A 23,891-nucleotide genomic window follows, 5' to 3' on the forward strand; every position below is an offset into this window, starting at 1 on the left:
TCTTAGCTCAAACCATTCAGTTCTATATCCTCCTTTGTTAACTCTATGCTATCATTTCATTTTGTCATTAATAAAAAAATCAGACACATTTGCTTCAATGATTTATCTTTATAATAAAACAGTTCAGAATCATTAAAGGGAGAAAACTCTTGTGATGAAACAGACAAATCTAAAGTTAAGCATAATTATATGTACAAACAGTATTTATTGGAGCATGGGCTCATATTGCAACAAATGCTGTAATAATGTTTTTTCTGATTGCTATCAAGATACATAAAAAAATTCCAATTAATCAGTGCAATTACTGTCAAGTGCACTTATTAAATGCCCATAACATTAGTTGTATCAGTGCAAAATGATGTTAATTTGTATAAAATTGAAGTAAAAAATTGTGGTAGACAGATAGCATATGTTGATTAACTCAAATCAGCAGGAATGTGTGAAAATATGCTGAGGCTTTGATCCATGTAACAGGCAGATATTTTTATTTCAAAAAAACATTTTTTTTAAATCCTATTGAAATATTTATTCAGTACTTATCTGGTACTAGTTACCGGTACTAGTTATCGTTAGAAATTGGTAGTTTTTCTCAAATATATTTTTACAGGAACTCCTGTTGAAAATAGTCTTTCAATTGATTTTTGTCTCGCTTGACGGAGTCAAAAAGCGAGACATAGGTATGCTGTTTCCAGCGGGGGCGTCAACAATATATAGTTTGTGATTAGGTCTAGTTTGTGGTGAACCACAAGTTGTAGGTCAATCATATTTGGTATACAGTTCCTGAGTTGTATTAGCATTGGCACATCTCATTTCCATGGAGATTATTTGGCCCTGCCCCCTCAGTCATGGTCTATTGACTTTGAAATTTTTGCTTATTTTACATGTATTAGTTTGTGATTATTTCAGTTTATGGGGAACCATTAGTGGTAGGTCAATGATATTTGGTATACAGTTGTATTAGCATTGGCACATCTCATTTCCATGGAGATTTTTTGGCCCTGCCACCTCAGTCATGGAATATTGACTTTGAAATTTTTGCTTATTTTACATGTATTAGTTTGTGATTAGGTCAGTTTATGGGGAACCATTAGTGGTAGGTCAATGATATTTGGTATGCAGTTCCTGAGTTGTATTAGCATTGGCACATCTCATTTCCATGGAGATTATTTGGCCCTGCCCCCTCAGTCATGGTCTATTGACTTTGAAATTTTTGCTTATTTTACATGTATTAGTTTGTGATTAGGTCAGTTTATGGGGAACCATTAGTGGTAGGTCAATGATATTTGGTATGCAGTTGTATAAGCATTCAATGGCATATCTCATTTCCATGGAGATTATTTGGATCAGCCCCCTTAGTCATGGTCTATTGACTTTGAAAATTTTGCTTAGTTAACATGTATTAGTTTGTAATTAGGTCAGTTCAAGGGGAACCATTAGTGGTAGGCCAATGTTAATTGGTATTCAGTTGTATAAGCATTAGCACATCTCATTTCAATGGAGAATATTAAGCCCCACCCCCTCAGTCATGGCCTATTGACTTTGAAACTTTTGCTTAGTTTACATGTATTAGTTTGTGATAAGATCAGTTTAAGATGAACTGCTAATGTTAAGTCAATGATATTTGGTATGCAAATTTATTGGCATTTGTAGGTATTGTTTCCATGGAGATTATATAGCTCCACCCCATTTACATGGTTCATTGACTTTGAAACTTTTACATAGTTAACAAGTTAATGTTTGTGTTTAGGTTTGTTTAAAAGGAACAACTTATAATAAGTCAATGATATTTGGTATGCAGTTGTATCAGCATTGTCGCATCTCATTTACATGGAGATGGTTTAGCCATGTACCTCAGTCATGGTTCATTGACTTTGAATATTAGCCTAACTAAGTATTGCCATTTTAATTTCAACATTTGCATAATCAAAATTACAAAAAAGCAAGACATATCTCTGTGGTAACAGTTTATTTATAGTTTGTTCTTATGTTGTACTGTTACACCACTGTCCAAGGTAAGGGGGAGGGTTGGTGCCTTCAAACTAGTTTAACCCCGCCACATTCTGTATGTGCCTGTCCCCAAGTCAGGAGCCTGTAATTCAGTGGTTGTCAATTGTTGCTGTGTAACATATTTGTTTTTCGTTCATTATTTTGTACATAAATTAGGCTGTTAGTTTTCTCGTCTGAATTGTTTTACATTTGTTATTTCGGGGCCTTTTATAGTTGACTATGCGGTATGGGCTTTGCTCATTGTTGAAGGCCATATGGTGACCTTTTGTTGTTTATTTCTGTGTCATTTGGTCTCTTGTGGAGAGTTGTTTCATTGGCAATCATACCACATCTGTTTATTTTTATTTTTGTACAAAGGGTTACCAAAAGTGAGGTTAAACAACACACACTCAATTTTTAAATCATCTCATAACTGACAAAAATAGATGTACTAGAGATAGTAAGTTTTCTAAAATCAAGGACCCATTAAGTATTGAATTCATGTCCCTGCATCTTCAAACTATTATTACAAAAAATGCCTAGTGACAGTGACTGGTCCTTGACCAGTAGTTAATTTTTGTCAATTTTGAAATTTTTGATTGAAAAAGTTTTAAGTTGAACATGCCTGCTACAATTTTTTTTCTCAGTTAGAACATTTGAAGAAACTTTAATTTATAGTTTTTACCATAAATCAAAAGAAATTTAAGATGGAAACAGATTGAACTTAGTACAGATATCTGTAAATTAACTTTTTATACCTATGCAGATGTTGGCTGCATTTGAATTATGGTAAACATCCTTTTGATGATTATTTAACCAATGAATGTTAATTCCACAAACATCGTTTGCATTTTAGAAGCTTTCTCTCCTATGCTGATTTATTTCTTTATCAAGTTTTTTTTCCTATTTATTATTTTGTCCTTGATTTTATATGTACAGCACATGCATTTTATGTGTTATTATTGACTCTTTCTTGGTTGAAATTTAAAATTGACATCAGAACTTTGCAGACCTCTGATGTTCCCTTAAGGTGGCTACAAAAATGGTGATATGAGAAAAAAAAAGATTGATTTTATAGGTCCCTTAAGTGTTACTTAAGATGTCTGTATTTATCTAAAAATAGACACAAAGCAGATGATCCCAGATTGTGCTACTGTTTCTTTACTGTTTTTATCCCAACTGTAATAGAATCTAGAGTTGCTGCTGACATTATTTATTACTTGGGGCTATTTGTAAATCTGTGAGCTTGCAATATATTTCAATTTTTTTTCTTTCTTTTTGGCCCTTTGAAAGACAAATTCATATAAGTGGAATGTTCAATGTATGACTCTCCTTGTGTTCAATTTCCATAAAGCTGTAAGTGCGTTTAATTGACAGTTGTGTGGACACAGTCATAATTTAAAACTTTCTGAATCAGAGTCACAATGACTAACATAATTTGACATCTCTAAGTAACAACCAATTTGTTGAAATTGATCATTGAGCATTTTTATGATTTTACCTCATCTGAGGCTTATCCTACTGAATGTAAGGTAGCTAGAGATGTCATTTAAGAGATTTGGTGACATGGTTCACTGACTTTACAAAATTTAAATTGAAATTTATATTCTTGTTTCAAAATTCGCCCGAAACGTCGTAAAAATGGTCTAAAAACTACAATATTGAATCTTATTGTTTTGTCAGTAACTAAAAAAATGGGTCAATAATATTTGGTTACAATTTTGTTGGAAGATGTTCATTCTTGTCTGGTAGGGGTCACTTGACCTATGTTTTCATTTTCATGGTTCAATGTTTCATGATTGTTCTTATATGATTGATCATTTTCTCAGTTATTATAAGTTATAGGTCAACTGTGTTTAGTCTTAAAATTCTTTTTTATAAATTTTCATGTCGGTTTGATAAGGATTACTGCATATCAGTCGATCTTTTCTGTATCATCAGCCTTCTTTTGTTATAGGCAGTTTTATTTAAAATGTATAAGTGCAGAAATTTGACTAAAGTTTCTTTATGAATATTTTATATAATTGACTTTTATTTCAGTCTGTTACTGGTGAAGATGTAACTCAAGAAGAACTAGGAGGGGCAAAAACCCATACAGCTACATCAGGTACGGAGGATGATTAGGCTAAAAATAAATTTGTAATTGTTTTATGATGCCTACATACCCACCTAAAAAGCAGCCTACCCAAAATAAATTTATGAGACAAATCTTTTCAAATTTTTTTTTAAAGATTGTTTCCTGCTCTAACATAGTTTTTGTCTAAATCATGTAACTTATGTTGTTGGCCAAAAGAAAATAAAATCCCTACTTACCTACCCAACCATATAGTGCATGGGTAGGCTACATCAAACAAAGAATTTCTTAAGGGTAGCCTTAACATAGATTTTTTTTTAGCTAAGGACAAAACAGAATACAGAAAGGAATGATAAAAAATTAGATATACTTTAAATTTTTAAATTGATTTATGCATTAATTATTGCTAATCACTATTTACTGGTAAAATTGTGAGGTAAATTTAATTCCTGTGCAAAAAATTGGTGAAGGAGAGTTCTAATATTGGGAACCTGATACTGTCACATTTTTCACATGAACAAAAACAATTCACAACATGTTGGACATGAAGTAATTATGAGTATAAAAACACAAAATTTAAGACATTCAGATGTGGGGTTTAGTTATATATAGCAATTAACCAAAGAAATCGAAAGTTCATTGTTTTAATACTTCACAAAAAAAAAAAGAATTATAAATAAAATTGTATCTTTGATAAAATTTTCCTCAAAGAATTTTGTATGATGTGCAGACTGTATGTATCCTGTAACATTGGAAAATAAGAACTATTTTTTCCCAGGTGTTGCACATAAAGCATTTGATAATGATGTTGATGCCATACTTCAAGTCAGAGAATTCTTTAACTTTCTACCTTTGAGTAATAAGGATCCAGCACCTCACAGAGTATGTCATGATCCGCCGTAAGTACGTTTTAAGACCACACCTTTTTACTATAGTAACTTAATCAGCTGACTTTAAAGTATTCAGTGTCATAATCTGATTATAATTCAATTCCTATATTTAATGACTAACAAATCAGCAGTATTCTGACTTTCTCCCAAATAAAAACTGGCTGTCAAGGTCACTGAAAGTGTCATTAAAACACAAAAAAAACAAACAAACAAATCTGCAGACTTTTAAGGGTCAAATAAAGAGGAGTCAATATATATTGTAATTTGTTTTTCTACGATGTGTTACCTGGATAGGTTAGATGTTTAAAAAATGACATACACTCTGTAGGTGAAAGAACCATAAGGAGTTTCAATGGAAAGTTTCTGACCCTTCACAATACCCACTAATTGGAAATAAAAAGATATGGTATTATTTAATGTACGTGAGACAACCACATCATGTACTCTATCTGTTTGTTAAAGGGACATATCTTTTATTGCTGTTCATTTTGATAGATTCAGGAAAATCTTCAGCCATAGGTGGTCAGTGCTCACACCTTACAGATACATATACATATATATTGGAGTAATCAGTAACTTATCAGGAACAACTTGCTAAACCTTTGTTGCCAGAGAAAGTACACTTTTATACAAATGATTTCAAATAAATAGGTTCTCGTATGCCTCTGTATACAGAGAAATGTGCAAAAAACTTTGTAAGTAATGATAATTGAAAGAATGGTTTTATATCTTACTTCAGAGAAAGTATACAAGCTATTGAATATGACTTAAATATCTATTTCTCAGATTTAGAGATGTACCTGGCTTGGATACAGTTGTTCCACTGGAAAGTACAGCAGCTTATGACATCAAAGATGTTATTCTTGGTGTAAGTATAATACTGTAAAAATGTCATTGTATCATCTGTAAATAGACAGTTTCTGTAAATAGACAATTGTCTATTTTTTAGAGGCTAATTATGAAGTTCGAAAGGTTTCCAGGTTGATTACAGGTGCCAAAACTTTTTTTGAAACTGGAAACCTTTTAAACTTATGGGACTTATAGTTTCATGCATTGTATTTGAGGTCTATCCTGTATGGGTTTGGCATCTTCTTCCATCATCAGAAATGAACTTGTTGAAATTTAAGCTACCAAGAAGAGAAAACTCGAATGCTACAATACATGTACTAGCTTTAGTCATATTTGCTAATTTTTAAAAATTGCATTCAAAAATTGCTGAATTTTTCTTGAGATCCTTTGTACATAATGAATTGTCCATAAAAGAAGAGATGAAACTATCAGACATAAAACACAATTACATAGGCCATCCTCAAAGGTAACATCATGGGAAGGCGTGTTCAACTTTGATCTTTAATTGACAGGGAATGTCAGTTTTCTTTCCGACTACTCCACCAAAAAAACAAGCAACCATAATATAGTAAAGAGGGCTGAAAGTGGCAAACAAAGATAACATCTAGAGTTTATTGTAAGGCATTTAACAATTATTTGGTGCTTATAAAGTGGAATTAGCTGTGAACTTCATGTTCACTGATTTGACCCAAATTCTCCTTTAAGATACTAATATGTATATCCTAATTACAAAAAGTCAAAAAAAAGCAATTAACAATGCATGAATTCATTATCATGTATCAGCATTTCATGCATATTTCAGACCCCATCTAATTATCCATTGAGATGACCTGCAAAGACTGCTGATGATTAAATAACCCTTTATAAACATAGATATAAATATAAATAGACAGACAAGCATGTGCAATATAATCATGACAGATTATTCTTGGTCTGTTTGATTTCATGTTATAGATTAAAAATATATGTAAATCATTGTTTTACCTGTATAGGAATATTTTTTGTCATGTGGTTCAGTCAACGAAACAGTTATTCCTGGTGACTCCCTTGTTTCACTTTTTATTGTTGACATTCTTTTCTTTTTTAATGAAAGAACATGCTGACCACATGCTGGCCACATGTGCAACCAGTCTCCATGAAGGGTTAAGTTAAAGGTTGCATGAATACATGCAAATGAGCTTGAATTATTGGCTTGCTAACCAATAAAACATCAGCAATGGGTTTGTTTTTTAGCTTATTTGGACGAAATTGAACCAAACTGACTGCTTATTACTAATATTATTTCTGTATTTTGCTTTTATAAATAATCATATTTTAATTTTTTGTCTTAATTGTAGCTATTTAAATGTCTTACAAATGTTTATCATCTATAAATGTAGGTAGCTGATGATATGGAATTCTTTGAGATTATGCCTAATTATGCCAAAAATATTGTTGTTGGATTTACTAGAATGAACGGTCAGACTGTTGGTGTGGTAGGAAATCAACCTAAAGTTGCTGCAGGTAAACAAAATGTAAAGAAAAACAAAGCAGACAGTATATGATATAAAAATTCATAAATGAAATATATTGAATAAAAAATTTACACAGTAAAGTTCTCTTCCAAAAAATGATTGTTTGTTTAAACCCTTGTTTTTTATTAATTTTGCTCTAAAAATCATGTAAGGATATCACACAAATAAGTGAAAATAGGTCTTGCTGGATGTGTCAGAGTTGGTAAATAACAAGAAACAAAAAACAGTTTTATGCCGTCATTGTATGACATTTAGAGCATTAAATGTTTCCCTTTTCTATCCCATTCTAGTTTCTGTTCAATAACTAAAATTATCCATGACCAACTATTCTGACTTAGGAAATACTGTTCTGGTTCAATTTTGACATCTTTTTTGTTGTCTTTAATGATTTATGTATGCCCTTTGAATATTCTGAAAATTTCAGTTTGCATTCAATAAATGACCTTAGCCCTGACCAAATAATTAGATATTTGGAAATATTGTATGGAACAATTTGAAGTTCAAGTCATCTCGAATGTATTTCATATTTGTAGATACTGAGTTATGCTTCTTGATTATGTGGAAAATAGCCCTTTTCCAGGTTTTCATTCAGTTTCCTGAGTTTGATTCAACCAAATCCTCATAATGTTTGGAAGTTCAAAAAATGAAGTCGAGTTTCATCATGTAACACACCTGTTAACTTGCACATTGTTTATGGCCATCCCTGTGGAAAATATCTTTGCATCAGAAATTTTCATTCATCTTCTTAGATATCAAGTAATGATGGGATACAGAATATTACCCATTTTTCTTCCATATTCTAATCCCGTAATACCTTTATTGTCTTAATATGCATAACTTTTCTTTGAAATATTTCCAAGCTAGAAATTCAATAATTTGATCTTTAAAAGCTGACTGTATTTGTGGATCCACAACATGGAGTTAAAAATACATAACAAGTGGTAATAAACAAATCTAAAAACTGTAAGAACGTTTTTTATTAAAATAATTCACTTAAGAATTATGCAATTGTACAATCATGGTAGGGGAAACAACTCTAACTTTATCAATTATTTGCATCCAGAAAATGCTTCTAAAACTTCTAGCATGCTAATCAAGTTAAATACAGCTAGTTGTATAAAAAATAAGTGATATTCAAAGAATAGCCATAGCATTTATACCTCTCTGTTGCTACTATCAGTATGTATAGCATGTAAACATATTGATGCATTGATTTGGTTGATATTTAAAATATAATTGATTTTTAGATAATCCACAATAAAAAAATTGTAAATGCTTAAAAGGATTGATATACAAAAATGATAAGATCATTAGCTTTTAATAGCGATCTATTCAATATAAACCTCTTAGTTAGATCAGTTTAACACAACTTATCTTAGCCTTACTAAATTTGTCTTTTGCATATGTATTACACCCGATCCATAAAACTTGGTTTTTGTCAATACAAAGACCTAATGGTAATTCTATTCCCAAGCATTTTATATCCTTACATACAATCAGTTTCCCAGTAAGATTTAATACATGTATAGTATGATTTTCACAGTCAGAAACTAAAATCATATCTGTAGAGGTTATAGCTATATCATCTGGATAGAAATGATCCTGATCAGAATTGATACTGTTACAACCATTATAGGTCCAATAGAGTTTCCCCCTTTCATCTAACATTACTACCCTACCCTCCCATTCTGTGTTTATAATATCTACAACTAATATCTTATCACTGAAAGATTGGATTCTATAAGGATATGTTAACAGACTTTCAAATTCAATAGTATTTTGTATGTAACAATCGTGCTTCATAATCACAAGTGTTCTAATACTGTCTTTTGTAGCAGGTATTTTCAAAGATTCTGTCAACCCTATTATTATTTTATGATCTTTAGTGATATGAATACCTAATGTTTTCAATGGAGAAAATGATTTAAATGTGTTTAATTGTCCATCTTTGGTATATAGTTTTATTTCACTTCCTTCAGATGATACAAGTATTTCTCCATCCTGTGTCTTAGCCATATCATACACTTTAATCTTAATTTCTCTTTCTACTTTGATACGATGGTTATAAAATTTGACTTTTTGTAGTTTTTGACTAGAATAACTTCCTATCAAGGCACAGTTGTCACTACAGAATATTATATTTGTCACATTTTGAATAGCACTTTGATAAGAGTGTATCAGTTCTAAGTCTGGCACTGTATAAAGATCACCAAGCACTGACTGACTCCCTAATTTCCTTTGCATATTGGCAGGAATGAACTTTACTCCATTATGTTTGATTTTTTTAACTGGATACTTTGTCAATGGAGAGAAAATGTCTGCCACTTGATGATACTGCTTTGCTTGGTTTAGGTTGTTGATTCTGGTTTCCAACTTATCCTCGTTCTTTTTCATGGCAGACAGTTCAGCTTTAATCATATTTTCTGATGATTTTGATTTTGCTTCAAGTTCTTGTAAAAGGTCGTTAGCATATTTTGTAATAGCCTCTTTCATTTCTTTCTCAGTTTGTTTAATAGCTTCCTTTGTTTCTTGAAATGTTTTATCCCCATCTGAGAGTATTTTGTTCAGTTTGTCTTTTGTATTTCTGAGGAACTGAAGATTTGATTCCAATTTATTTAATAGTTCCTTTTTTTCAGAGATAATATCATTATACACTTCATCCAGGCCTTTATAATTGTGTAGTTTATGAGTCTCAGTTAAACATTTGGAACAAGCTGGCTGACTGCAGTCTTTACAGTAGACGAAACACTTTTGTTGACTATGCATTGTACATACTATGTTTTCAAGATCCACTTTACGCAGTGAAGGGTCAACATCCTCTGTTTCAATTCGTTTAAAATTGATAATTTCATGTTCCATAGATGCCTTGCTTTTACTGTGTATCTTTAAACTGCACAGTTGACATAGAAATAGTTCACAGTTAATACACTTCCATTTAATTTCTGGAGATTCTTCACAGAACTGACACACAGCCAGAGTTTGGGCTTTTCCATTAGACATAGAAAATGCCTTTTTTATGATCAGTCCAGTTAAAATGGGTGGCTCAAAATAACAGGATTTGCTCTGTCGTCGTAAGATAATTTTCGCAGATAAAATCAAAATTCACTGATAAAATCAAGATCACTTCATATGATACATTTTAAAGTAAATACCAAATTTGTTTTTATCATTCAAATGTTTAAAGAATAGATAACAGTAAATGTGATGTTAACTAATATATTAATTTGGAGGAAATTGATAGGAAACAAAAGGGAGAAAAGGTATAAATAAATGTGATAAAGAGCAAAAATGAAGCATAATATATATATATATATATATATATATATATATATACAAGTCTAAACAACAGCCCAACAATGTTAGATATTTTTTGTTCTTCCCTGGCCAGGATTCGAACTCATGCTACTGAGATATCGTGGCACCAAATGGCCTTGCACTATGGCGGACGCGCTAGACCACTCGACCACCTAGGCTCTATAATTATAAAGCTACTTGGGCTGTTGTTTAGACTAATTATATATACAGAATGTATTTTCAGCCTTGTATCACCATCACTGCTAGTGATCGGATGGATAAAATCTGTTGTAGAGTCGTCGCTGGTTCAGATGTACTTATATATATATATATAGATTCCTAACATCACTGAAGAGACATTAATTGTCGAAATCCGGATATGGTGTACAAATTTTTGCACCTCATGTTTGCGGTATACCATCTTTTCCGCAAGTTTATTGTTTTCTGTTTGGTAATAATTTAATAATAAGATCTGTTTTGTTACATCTTGTGATCCGTTTATTTGGCAATCGCCTATGGCAGTCAGCAGGGTTTAAGAACATCATTTGTTCGACCTGCTAGTCAAATGCGTTTTGTTAAAATATACTTTTTCACTCATTTGGTCTTTTGGAAAATGTTGTTTGTGCTGTATTTAGACCCCTCTATCAAGAATTTTTTTTTTCATGCACACGTATAAAAATTGCGGTTTTTATCCAACGCAATCATAGGTTTGAACGTTGTTTTCAATTTAGACTTGTTTTTTGTTGGGCTGATGTTGAAACGAGTTGTATATACAGAATGTACACAGCCATGTATCACCATCACTGCTGGTGATCCGATGGATAAATCTGTTGTAGAGTTGTCACTGGTTCAGACGTAAACATCAGCCCAACAATGTTAGATCTGTAAATTTTCGCAAATTTACAGATTTAACATTGTTGGGCTAATGTTTAGACGAGTTATATATATATATATATATCCATAATGTTTAATTTTTTATAATAAGAAAATCATCTGCAGTACATGTTATTTTACCAAAAAAGGCTGAACAATAAAGTTGCTTTTGTTGTAGCTGTGATTATCACATCACATATGTCTTTTAGTTAATCTAAAAATGAAATATTCAGTATGATAAATTTAAGAATGATTTATTACTCCTCCTCATTCTGAAATTGTTCAATTCATGGTAGAAGAAATCCAGTTTTTAGATCACCTTGGCTAAAGCTTCACTTTAACTAATGTCACGGAAAAATCACATTTTGCATGTATATATATATGTCTAAATTGAAAACAACGTTCAAACCTATGATTGCGTTGGATAAAAACCGCAATTTTTATACGTGTGCATGCAAAACAAATTTTCTTGGTAGAGGGGTCTAAATACAGCACAAACAATATTTTCCAAGAGATCAAAAAAGTGAAAAAGTATATTTAAACAAAAAGCATTTGACTAACAGGTCGAACAACGGATGTTCTTAAACCCTGCTGACTGCCATTGGCGATTGCCAAATAAACATAACAGAATGGATCTTTATTATAATTTAATACCAAACAGAAAACAATAAACTTGCGGAAAAGATGGTATACCGCAAACATGAGGTGCAAAAATTTGTACACCATATCCGGATTTCGACAATTAATGTCTCTTCAGTGATGTTAGGAAACGAAACGGTATTTGGAAGGCCATATAATTTACCTCAATTTGGGATAGACTATTGAATTTTGAAGAGTCAAAATAGGATGAACGGATCATATAAACACGAAGGCAAATATAATACAATCCCAAACGAAAAAATATAAATATGTCTAAATTGAAAACAACGTTCAAACCTATGATTGCGTTGGATAAAAACCACAATTTTTAGATGTGTGCATGCAAAACAAATTCTCTTGGTAGAGGGGTCTAAATACAGCACAAACAACATTTTCCAAGAGACCAAAAAAGTGAAAAAGTATATTTAAACAAAACGCATTTGACTAACAGGTTGAACAACGGATGTTCTTAAACCCTGCTGACTGCCATTGGGCGATTGCCAAATAAATGGATCACAAGATGTAACAGAACGGATCTTTATTATGATTTAATACCAAACAGAAAACATATTGTATGTATATATTTTCAGGTTGTTTAGATATAAATGCGTCAGTCAAAGGTGCCAGATTTGTCAGATTTTGTGATTCCTTCAACATTCCTATAGTAACATTTGTAGATGTACCTGGATTTTTACCTGGTAAGTTGTTTAAAAATTGTAAAATACTTTGTTACTTCAAATAAGATTGATAATATTCAGTGTAGCAACAATGCTTAAAAATTTATAAAGCCTATGATGTGAGAACATATTTGCTTCGTAGTTGTAAATGTTAATTGAAAAAAAAACTTATTTGCCTCCGAGACTACAAATCTATGAGTAGTGAATCATATAACTAGTACATCAAAATTGGAGAAAAACAGTCTTTTTAAGTTTTGAGATAAATATGATATTGATTTTAGTGCACATGAGCTTTGTAATTTTGAATAGACTTGATAAGGTCACTTCAAAAGAAAAGTTTAGGTAGCCAAATGCACAAGAGAAGACCAAGAACTGGTTCAAACAGAACAATGTGTTGTATCCCTAGTATTTGATGCATAAATATAGTTTATAAACCAAAAGTTTGCAATAAGAATATGTCATTTGAATCATGACAGTGTACTTATTATGTCTTCTCAGGAGAGTCCCCTGGTTTAAGGAACATTTCATAATGGTAAAATGGATCCATATAGTGGTGAATAAGTGAGAAACTTTTGACGATATTTTCAAAAGTTCGACTTTGACCTCTCCTACAGGGTACTGGCTTTATGGGGATTGCAAAATTGGTATAAAATATTTGGAGTTTGCCTCTGAAATAGGGGGCTTATCAGAGGAGAATATGCATTATTTATCTTGCGGTTTCTTATTTTATGGAAATGTAAAAAAAAGAATATATAAGAAGTTATTTGAAATTTGAGTTTGTTAATTTGAACAAAGTAATGTTTCAAAGCAATTAACCATGACCATGAACTACAATATTTCTTGTGTTTATTGCAGGTACTGGACAGGAATATGGAGGAATCATCAGGCATGGTGCTAAATTATTATATGCTTTTGCTGAGGCTACTGTTCCTAAAATAACAGTTATCACTAGAAAGGTAGATCAACTTATACAGGAAATACTTAATGAAAATATAGTGACAAATACTTAATATATGCTTTTTTCTTCTTCCCAACTGACAGTTAACAAACTGTGATTGAAACTTATGTTTTTTCTAAAATCTACAATTGGTTTTCTCCTTTAACTTTTACTATACAAAACATAAAATATATTGGCATCATCAGTATCAATATATTCTGTATCTAACATAAAAAAAAAATAAACCAAGCAATACATGAACACTTTAGCAAGCTTGTACTGGTGGACAAACTAAATGAAATCTTGCTTGTTATAAATATGTTGTAACTGGTCAGTAAGGTTATATGTTTCATCCATTTGTAGGCTTGTTATAAATACGTTGTAACTGGTCAGTAAGATTATATGTTTCATCCATTTGTAGGCTTGTTATAAATACGTTGTAACTTGGCAGTAAGGTTATATGTTTCATCCATTTGTAGGCTTGTTATAAATATGTTGTAACTGGTCAGTAAGGTTATATGTTTCATCCATTTGTAGGTATACAAAATAACTTTTAACAGTTAAATTTGACTTTTTCAGGCTTATGGTGGAGCATATGATGTGATGAGTTCTAAACATTTAAGAGGAGATACAAACTATGCTTGGCCAACTGCAGAGGTAGCTGTCATGGGTGCAAAGGTAAAGTTGATGAATTTCAATAAATATGTCAATATTTAAATTTTCTAGAAGCTAATATGTCAATTATGAAAGTTCTTACTTTCTACAAGAGATTCTATGTGAAAGTGTTATAACTTACCTAGCTCACATATGAGCAGAGCAATGGTACAAAATGTCAATTTATTATCAAAAGAAACCATTTTACTTAGGGTGTATTAGGGTAGTAAGGTACTTTTATTAAAATTGATTGATGGTGATTATTTTAGAAAGAAGGCCCGAACAATTAAAGGAAATATTTAAAGTCTGATTGTTCAAAGAACAGTTGGTGTTTCCACCTCGCATGTTGATAATCAAGGTTTAAGGATGTTCGCTCCTCTTGTTTTTGAATTTTTACCAGATATTCGGAATCCTCTGGTTTTAACATGTAGTGCCAGAAAAAACCTACTTTTCTTTTCCTAATTAGTCCCCTACAGAAGTAGTTGAGGGGACTTTAGGTTTGCACTCCGTCCTTCTGTCTGTCTGTCTGTCTGTCCATCCGTCAGTCTGGCAACTCAGTTTTCCCCTGTTTTTTCATCATATTTTAAGATATTGATTTGATAATTGGTATATAGTTTTATCATGACAAGTTACAGATCAAGTTTGAATTTCCGTTCTGATGATTTTGTGCAGAGCTATGGTCCTTGGACTTAGAAAATTCACTCAAATAATCAGTTTTCCTCACTTTTTTTCGTCATGCTTGAAGATATGGATTTGATAATTGGTATATAGTTTTATCATGACAAGTTACAGATCAAGTTTGAATTTCCGTTCTGATGATTTTGTGCAGAGCTATGGTCCTTGGACTGAGAAAATTCACTTAAATAATAAGTTTTCTACACTTTTTATGCCCCCGCCGTAGCAGAGGGGGCATTTAGTTTTACCCTTGTCCGTCTGTACATCCGTCCGTACGTCCCAAAGTTGGTTTCCGTTCTCTAACTTTAGATTGCCTCAACCAAATGTTATGAAACTTATACACAATGCTTATTACCACTAAATACAGATAAAGTTTGAATTTTGGTGGCGTCACTTTAACCGTTCTAGAGTTATGCCCCTTTACAAATGGAAAAATTGCTAAATTTTTTGTTTCCGTTCTCTAAGTTAAGTTTGCCTCAACCAAATGTTATGAATCTTATACACAATGCTTATTACCACAATATACAGATCAAGTTTGAATTTTGGTGCTGTCACTTTTACTGTTCTAGAGTTATGTCCTTTACAAATGGAAAAATTGCTGAATTTTTCATTTTTTTTTCTAAATATCAAGTATTTTTTAAATTGGAGTTATCTTTCTTTGTCCATGATTATAGTTGAATCAACTACAATCAATGCTTTATACAATGCAATGTTTAATTTTACCTTCCATTGATAAATTAAAGCAATGTTTACCCTTCAGTGCTTACAAGCACTTTGATTACTGTTCTAGAGTTATGCCCATTTACAAATGAAAAAATTGCTGAATTTTTTGTTTCCGTTCTCTAACTTGAGTTTGTCTTAAATTAATGTAGTGAAATGTATATATAATGCTTTTTACCACAAAACTCAGTTTAATTTTTTGTTTCCGTTCTCTAACTTTAGTTTGTCTCAACCAAATGTTATAAAACTTATACACAACCGTTCTAGAGTTATGCGTATTTACAAATAGAAAAATTGCTGAATTTATAGTTTCTGTTCTCTACTTAGTTAGCCTCAACCAAATGTTATGAGACTTACACACAATGCTTATTACCACAAAACTCAGATCAAGTTCAAATTTGGGTAGCGTCACTTTTACCGTTCTTCAGTTATGTCCCTTTATTACTATATGATATGCAAGCGGGGGCATTCATTTTTTTCTGCTTTTTTAGTTCCTTTATTCTTATACTTTCAATTTATAGCAGTCTTTTAAAAAGCTTGTTATTTTGAAACAGAGTAGCGAACATACTTAAATCAACTTATTTTGAAACAGAGTAGCGAACATCCTTAAATCAACTTTGATACTGATCTGCAAATAATTTTTTTTAATTACAAAAAAATAACCTTTGTAAAAAATTAAAAAAACATGTCACTAGATAACTTATCTTGAAAAGATTCCAAAAATGTAAAGTTGAGAGTTTTTTTCTTTGAAATATTGGAGATGAAAGGCTCCATCCAGTTTAAAATAGTCACTTATGTTGTTAACTTATTTTTCATGAATTCCCAAAATAAATGGTTTCTATGTATTTCCCATTGAAATTAGGGAGATAATTGTCTACTTCTGTTGTACAAAAGCCATTTCCAGTGTTATATGATAGTTTTCATAAAAAAGTTGCGAAAAATATTTGGTTTCTATACTTTTGCTTGAAATAAGGGAGATAATTTGCTACAGTATTTTTCGGTTTACTGACTGTCTCAGAAAACTTAAATATCCTAGGTCTATTATATACATTGTTAAAAATTGATCCTACCAAACAGCTTATTTTGAATATTTAAAGGGGAGAACTCATATAGAAAGTCAGCAGAACACTTTGGACCAAATGTATTTACATTGCATCATATCACAACTAAAAATTTGACAAAAATCTAAAGTTGATAACTTTTTACCATGTTTACTTTTCCGAGGAGTTGCGATTTCCTGCTTATAGACTTAAGAATCTCATGTCAAGAGCGTTAGGTTTCTATAATTTACTGTTTATTTGTTACATCAACATGCCAGTCATGTCAAACATAAAAAGGGAACTCTCATTTCATGTAACCGGACTGCTTTAGTCCAAATTTAATAGATCAGCCTATGGGAGTATTAAACAGTAAGAAAAACTTTAAGAGATAAATATATTGCTTTCTGAAAAGATGCTTTAGAAATAAAAACAGTAAAGGGGAGATAACTGCCATAAGGAAAAGTGTTCGTTTAATTAAGGTGAGTTTCAAAAGTGCAATAGCTGTTCGATATCATATCGACTTGGTGGTGCAAATTAGAATAGACATTTCAGAAACAAAAGTGGCTGAAAATACATACAAAATTTTATTCATTCTTTTCTGTTTCTATTTAGGGAGCTGTGTCTATTATATTCCGTGGTAAAGATCAAGCTAAAAATGAAGCAGAATATGTGGAGAAGTTTGCTAATCCCTTCCCAGCAGCTGTCAGAGGTAAAAGATTTCTGTGCAAATCCTTTATGGAAAGCTGTTAAGAGTTCAAAGATTTCAGTTCTTATCACTAATCAGCAACTACATGGGTTAAAAGATTTCAGTGCTAATCCTTGCTTATCAGCTACAAGGGTTAAAATATTATAGTGCTAATCCCTGCTCAGCAACTACAAGGGTTAAAAGATTTCAGTGCTAATCCCTGCTCATCAGCTACAAGGGTTAGAAGATGTCAGTGCTAATCCCTGCTCATCAGCTACAAGGGTTAAAATATTTCAGTGCTTATCCCTGCTAAGCAACTACAAGGGTTAAAAGATTTCAGTGCTAATCCCTGCTCATCAGCTACAAGGGTTAAAAGATTTCAGTGCTAATCCCTGCTCATCAGCTACAAGGGTTAAAAGATTTCAGTGCTAATCCCTGCTCAGCAACTACAAGGGTTAAAAGATTTCAGTTCTTATCCCTGCTCAGCAACTATCAGGGTTAAAAGATTTCAGTGCTAATCCCTGCTTTGCAACTACCAGGGTTAAGATATTTCAGTGCTAATCCCTGCTCTGCAACTACCAGGGTTAAGATATTTCAGTGCTAATCCCTGCTCAGCAACTACCAGGTTTCCACTAAATCAATCAAAATAAACTTAAGTTATGATACAATATGTGAAAAATTTACTAAAATCTCACAATTAAAGTCCTATAACTCTGGAGCGACAAACCTGAAAATTACATAAATTACAGGGGAGGTTCCTTTCATCCATCCCCACAATAATGTAAAGTTTGAGGAAATCAATTCAGGAATACTGGAATGAGTTCATGATTTGTGAAAAGTTGTTAAAGTTCGGTAACTCTGGAATGACAAATCAAAAAATAAAAAAAAGCGAAAGGGAGCTTTCTACTGTCTATTCTAACTTAGTGGTAAAGTTATATTAAATTAGTTGAAGCGAATATGAAGTGTGACGGATAGACGGAAATACATTGGTAAACCAAAATACGTTGCGTCTTCGATTTGCATATAAAAATATAGTATGATAATGTGTTACTTAATAGACATCAATAATACACATTAGATACATGGCAAACAACACATAAAAAGACAAATGGAAAAATTCTCAAATTTCAAAACTGCAATATTATAGCAACATCACAAAATCACAAGTAAATGGGCACTTCTCTGTTATGTCTCGCCATTTTCTCCTCTCAAATTGAGAAATAGAAGTCACTTCTTCATATGATTCTGGTTGCAAATATATATGTGAAAAAGTTACCACTCTGAGTTACAAATTAGGTTGCCCAAACAATAAAATGTAATTCCGTGTGATATTTATGTTAAACTGAAAGTACAACATGTCAGATTGATATATGTGTTAAAATATCAATGATATCCATTTATATACCCGGTATATATCTAAAGTCATGTCTATATATCATTTTAAGCTACCTGTATAAATTGTAAGATTTTGAGAAGTCATTGCAAATAATGATATATGGTTTTATTTTAGGTTTTGTTGATGACATTATAGAACCTCGTTCAACTCGAAGAAGAATCTGTCAAGACTTGCAAGTACTGGCTAGCAAGAAGAGAGAAAACCCATGGAAGAAACATGCTAATATGCCATTATAAATTAGACTGTGTTGTTTTTTGATTGAACTAAAGTGGAGCAATGCTTGCTTAGACCTGAACTGGATCCAGGATCAAGATTGTATTTAGGGAAGAAGCAAGTTGTCGGTTTTATATTTTCTGAGGATTGAATATCAAATATTTTAGTACAGTTGAAGGAATAGAAAAGTACTGTATCTTTAGATGTATGCAAGATCCAAGTTTGGATGTATGTGCATGGGAAAATGTGTTTTGTTTTTATACGACCGCAAAAATTAAAAATTTTTTGGTCGTATATTGGTATGACGTTGGCGTCGTCGTCGTCGGCGTCATCGAAGACACATTGGTTTTCGCACTCTAACTTTAGTTTAAGTGAATGGCTCTCCATAAAATTTTACCATAAGGTTCAATACCACGAAAGGAAGGTTGGGATCGATTTTGGGGGTTATGGTACCAACAGTTAAGGAATTAGGGGCCAAAAATAAGCATTTTTGTAACTTCCAGACAATAACTTGTGTGTAAGTGTATGGATCTCTCTGACATTGTACCACAAGGTTCCATATCACAAAGGGAAGGCTGTAATTGATTTTGGGGGTAATTGCCTCAAAATTTTAGGAATTAGGGGCCAAAAAAGGGGCAAAAAAACAAGCATTTTTCTAGTTTCATGACAATAACTTGAGTGTAAGTGTTTGGATATTTCTGAAATTGTACTACAAGGTTCCATATCACAAAGGGAAAGCTGGAATTGAGTTTGGGGGTAATTGCCCGAAACGTTTAGGAATTGGGGGCCAAAAAGGGGCCAAAAATAAGCATTTTTCTAGTTTCCAGACAATAACTTGTGTTCAAGTGTATGGATCTCTCTGAAATTGTACTGCAAGGTACCATACCACAAAGGGAAGGCTGGGATTGAGTTTGGGGGTGATGAATCATAAGGGGGTTCAAAAAATTTGGGGGGGGGATTTTTTTTTTTCTTTTTTTTTCTTTTTTTCATTTTTTTTTTCTTTTAAAATTTTGCATTTTAAGTTGGTTATTTCTGATTTATATTTGAAGCAAATAATAATGACATGGTAGGAGATACACACCAAACAGGATGTGTAAATTATTATATAATAAGTATTGTGCAATAGCAAGAAATTTTCAATTGCACAGTATTGCACAATAGCAAGAAATCTTCAATTGCACAGTATTGCGCAATAGCAAGAAATCTTCAATTGCACAGTATTGCGCAATAGCAAGAAATATCCAATAGCACAATATTGCGCAATAGCAAGAAATTGTCAATTGTACAGTATTGCGCAATAGCAAGAAATATTCAATTGCACAGTATTGTGCAAAAAGAAGATACTTCGTATAAATTGCTTATTTCTTGATCAATTTCAATGGGGTTTTATTCTTGAATTCTTGGGGTTCTTTAATATGCTGAATCTAACTGTGTATTAAGTTTTTGGATTTTGGGCCCCGTTTTTAAATTGGTCCACATTGAGGTCCAAAGGGTCCAAAATTTAACTTTGTTTGATTTCATCAAAAATTGAATTATTGGGGTTCTTTGATATGCTGAATCTAACCGTGTATTTAGATTCTTAATTTTTGGTTCCGTTTTCAAATTGGTCTACATTAAGGTCCAAAGGGTCCAAAATTAAACTTAGTTTGATTTTAACAAAAATTGAATTTTTAGGGTTCTTTGATATGCTGAATCTAAACATGTATTTAGATTTTTGATTATGGGCCCAGTTTTCAAGTTGGTCCAAATCGGGGTCCAAAATTAAACTTTGTTTGATTTAAAAAAAAATTGAATATATGGGGTTCTTTGATATGCTGAATCTAACCATGTATTTAGATTTTTGATTTTTGGGCCCCGTTATCAACTTTGTCCACATTGAGGTCAAAAGGGTCCAAAATTAAACTTTGTTTGATTTCATCAAAAATTGAATTCTTGGGGTTCTTTGATATGCTGAATCTAACCATGTATTTAGATTTTGGATATTTGACCATAATAGGTGAATGTCCAATTTAAAATTTTTAAGTTCTTAGACCACATTCATTCTGTGTCAGAAACCTATGCTGTGTCAAATATTTAATCACAATCCAAATTCAGAGCTGTATCAAGCTTGGATGTTGTGTCCATACTTGCCCCAACTGTTCAGGGTTCGACCTCTGCGGTCGTATCAAGCTGCGCCCTGCGGAGCATTTTATTAAATAGTGAAATCTTATTTCTTTATTCTTATAGTAGTTTTTTTTTCAAAATGAAGTATTTCTCTCATGGGCATTTGTATGTTTTTTTTCTAGTATCAGAAACAAGTTACTATGTTAAAGATGTATAGTATTGTTTGTATATTTATAGCCTCTAACCTAAAAGGGTATCTGTTGAAGATATGAATCATGTATACAGCATTTTGTATCATAGCAGTAGAGACATAAATATAATGTATGGCTTTAATAAGATATTTGTATAAAATATATTATGATATCACACAAAACATGAGATGCTTGCATGGAATTTGATGTCAATATAGACCATACGAGTAACATGGACATTTTTTGTAACAGAAGGGTTAATTTTCCATTTTACATTACCAAAGTGAATTGCAAACAAAACATTTTAAAACAGTTGAATCAATGCATGAATTCAAATTACAAATGTATGTTATCCTTGACCTAATAGTGTGATGTATGAATATCTACTTTGTCGATATCTTGCAACAACTTCATCAATTTCTCTGTATTAGAAAAAACAAAGGATATGGGGTATCCATCCATGACACAAAATCAGTACATGCAAATACCATAAATTCATTGCAGGATACATTTATTAAAAATACTCTTATTTAAAAACTGAATTCCACCTGAATGTAGTTTCATCAATGTGTGTTAGGTTAGTTTTCTCTCAATGATGCTATTGCAGATTCTTCTGAATTTACTATTCATGACAAATGTTAGGACACAGACTCAAATAAATCAAAATGACATTAAAAATGACATTCTTACATTGTTGTCAACGACTTTTAAAGTATAGATCTTTCATCTACTAAATACTAACCATCATGTGATAACATATTTAGACACTTGATAGTACATATACCTTTATGAAAAAATAATTTCAAAAGTTAAAAAATGAGTTATTCTTTCTTAATTTAAAACTTTTTAAATGATTTTTCCTATCTGAGGCTATAGATATACTAATTTTTATAGTAATTTCAAAGTGAAAGAAAACAGATTAATCAAAGGATAGTTTGGTTTTGTTCTTGTGGTAGTTGGTATTGAAAAGGATTGCTGAAAATCTTGGGCTATCATCAAAAGTTGAAGTAAGAATAGAAGAATTGAAGCAATACGAAAAAAGTTATTATTACTGAGAGAAGAATGTAATATACAAGGGTATCAAGTATTCAGCACCTATCAACATTATGCTCCTTTAGAATGGTGTTAACAAAAATTTGCTATTTGTCTGAAATTTATAGTTATATAAGTGCTAATAGTTGTATGTTATTGATATTTTTAAGATTGTTAGCTATCCACCATCTGTGATGATTTATTAAAAATCTAAAACTGATTTGATAATCTTTACTTTTTGTTCTTACCTCACCTGGTCCAAATCTCCTGCGTTAGTTTCTATTAATATTTAATTCAAATATTTTGAATGTTTTTAATCCTTTATAATAAGTTTTGATGGAAGTTTCCACTTTATATACCGGTAAGCAAATTAGGACTAACCTTGGTCTCCGTCATCCATATTAATGTTTGTGAATGATAATCTGTCAACAAATCAACAAAAAATTCATAATTTATTTTTTTAAAGGAGTTATGTTATAATTCTCCGATTAATGGTCTTGTTTTAACCAGAAGCTCATGAAACAATCCCTTAAATGCTGTCTTCTGGAATTTAAAAACTCTTATGACCTAACATGATGGTCAATATAACTGTTGTTAGATATTTAAACATTACTTCCATGTTCACTACAATTGTTTTAAAATTCCATTTCTTTAGGTATTGCTTTACATCCTATATAACTGTCATTGTTGAACATAGTTTACATAGGATGTTATGAGAAAGAATGTTTTGAAATCTCTTCTGATACCACATGAACAGTTATAACCTTAATTAACTTTCGACTCTACTCATCAAAATTAAATATACTTGATCACTTGTAATGTTCAACATGGCTCCTACGAATCAAAACAGAAGTTAAGATAAAAACTCTTTACAGAGAGTCAATTTTTGGAATGAAATGTCCATGGTAAGAGATGTTCTTAAAAAAATTGTAGATTGATCTTGCCATCATCTTTGCCCAATTTCATAAACGCAAGAAGAACTGATCTGTACTTGCAAATAACTTAAATTTAGTGATGAAAAAGCCAAACATATATTAGCTCAGATAACTTTTTCTTTGTTGCTAAATCAGCTCAGATAACTTTTTAGCTCACCGGGGCTCAAAGGGCCCCATGTGAGCTTATGCCATCACTTGGCGTCCGTCGTCATCCGTCGTCATAGTCTGTCGTCGTCGTCTGTCGTCGTAAACTATTTCAAAAATCTTCTCCTCTGAAACTACTGGGCCAAATACCTTCAAACTTTAACTAAATGTTCCTTAGGGTATCTAGTTTATAAATTATATCCGAAGTTTTGATCCATCGACAAACATGGCCGCCATGGCTAAAAATAGAACATAGGGGTCAAATGCAGTTTTTGGCTTATATCTCAAAAACTAAAGCTTTTAGAGCAAATCTGACATGGGGGTAAAATTGTTCAATTGGTCAAGATCTATCGACCCTGAAATTTTCAGA

The 23,891-nt window shown here is 31.9% G+C and overlaps 1 protein-coding gene across 1 annotated transcript in view; it reads left to right on the forward strand.

Annotated features, from left to right (window-relative positions):
- Positions 1-22,662, forward strand: part of LOC127738921 (propionyl-CoA carboxylase beta chain, mitochondrial-like) — a 43,721-nt gene extending 21,059 nt beyond the window's left edge. The window contains exons 9-17 of the mRNA XM_052250415.1: positions 4,027-4,093; positions 4,839-4,959; positions 5,737-5,818; positions 7,179-7,302; positions 12,710-12,817; positions 13,652-13,752; positions 14,313-14,411; positions 17,435-17,531; positions 19,018-22,662. Coding sequence (XP_052106375.1) covers positions 4,027-4,093; positions 4,839-4,959; positions 5,737-5,818; positions 7,179-7,302; positions 12,710-12,817; positions 13,652-13,752; positions 14,313-14,411; positions 17,435-17,531; positions 19,018-19,139 — 921 coding nt within the window. The 3' untranslated portion in view covers positions 19,140-22,662. The remainder of the gene's footprint in view (positions 1-4,026; positions 4,094-4,838; positions 4,960-5,736; positions 5,819-7,178; positions 7,303-12,709; positions 12,818-13,651; positions 13,753-14,312; positions 14,412-17,434; positions 17,532-19,017) is intronic.
- The last annotated feature ends 1,229 nt before the right edge of the window (positions 22,663-23,891 follow it).

This window comes from Mytilus californianus, unplaced genomic scaffold, assembly GCF_021869535.1.
Source record: "Mytilus californianus isolate M0D057914Y unplaced genomic scaffold, xbMytCali1.0.p SCAF_4, whole genome shotgun sequence".
NCBI lineage: Eukaryota > Metazoa > Mollusca > Bivalvia > Mytilida > Mytilidae > Mytilus > Mytilus californianus.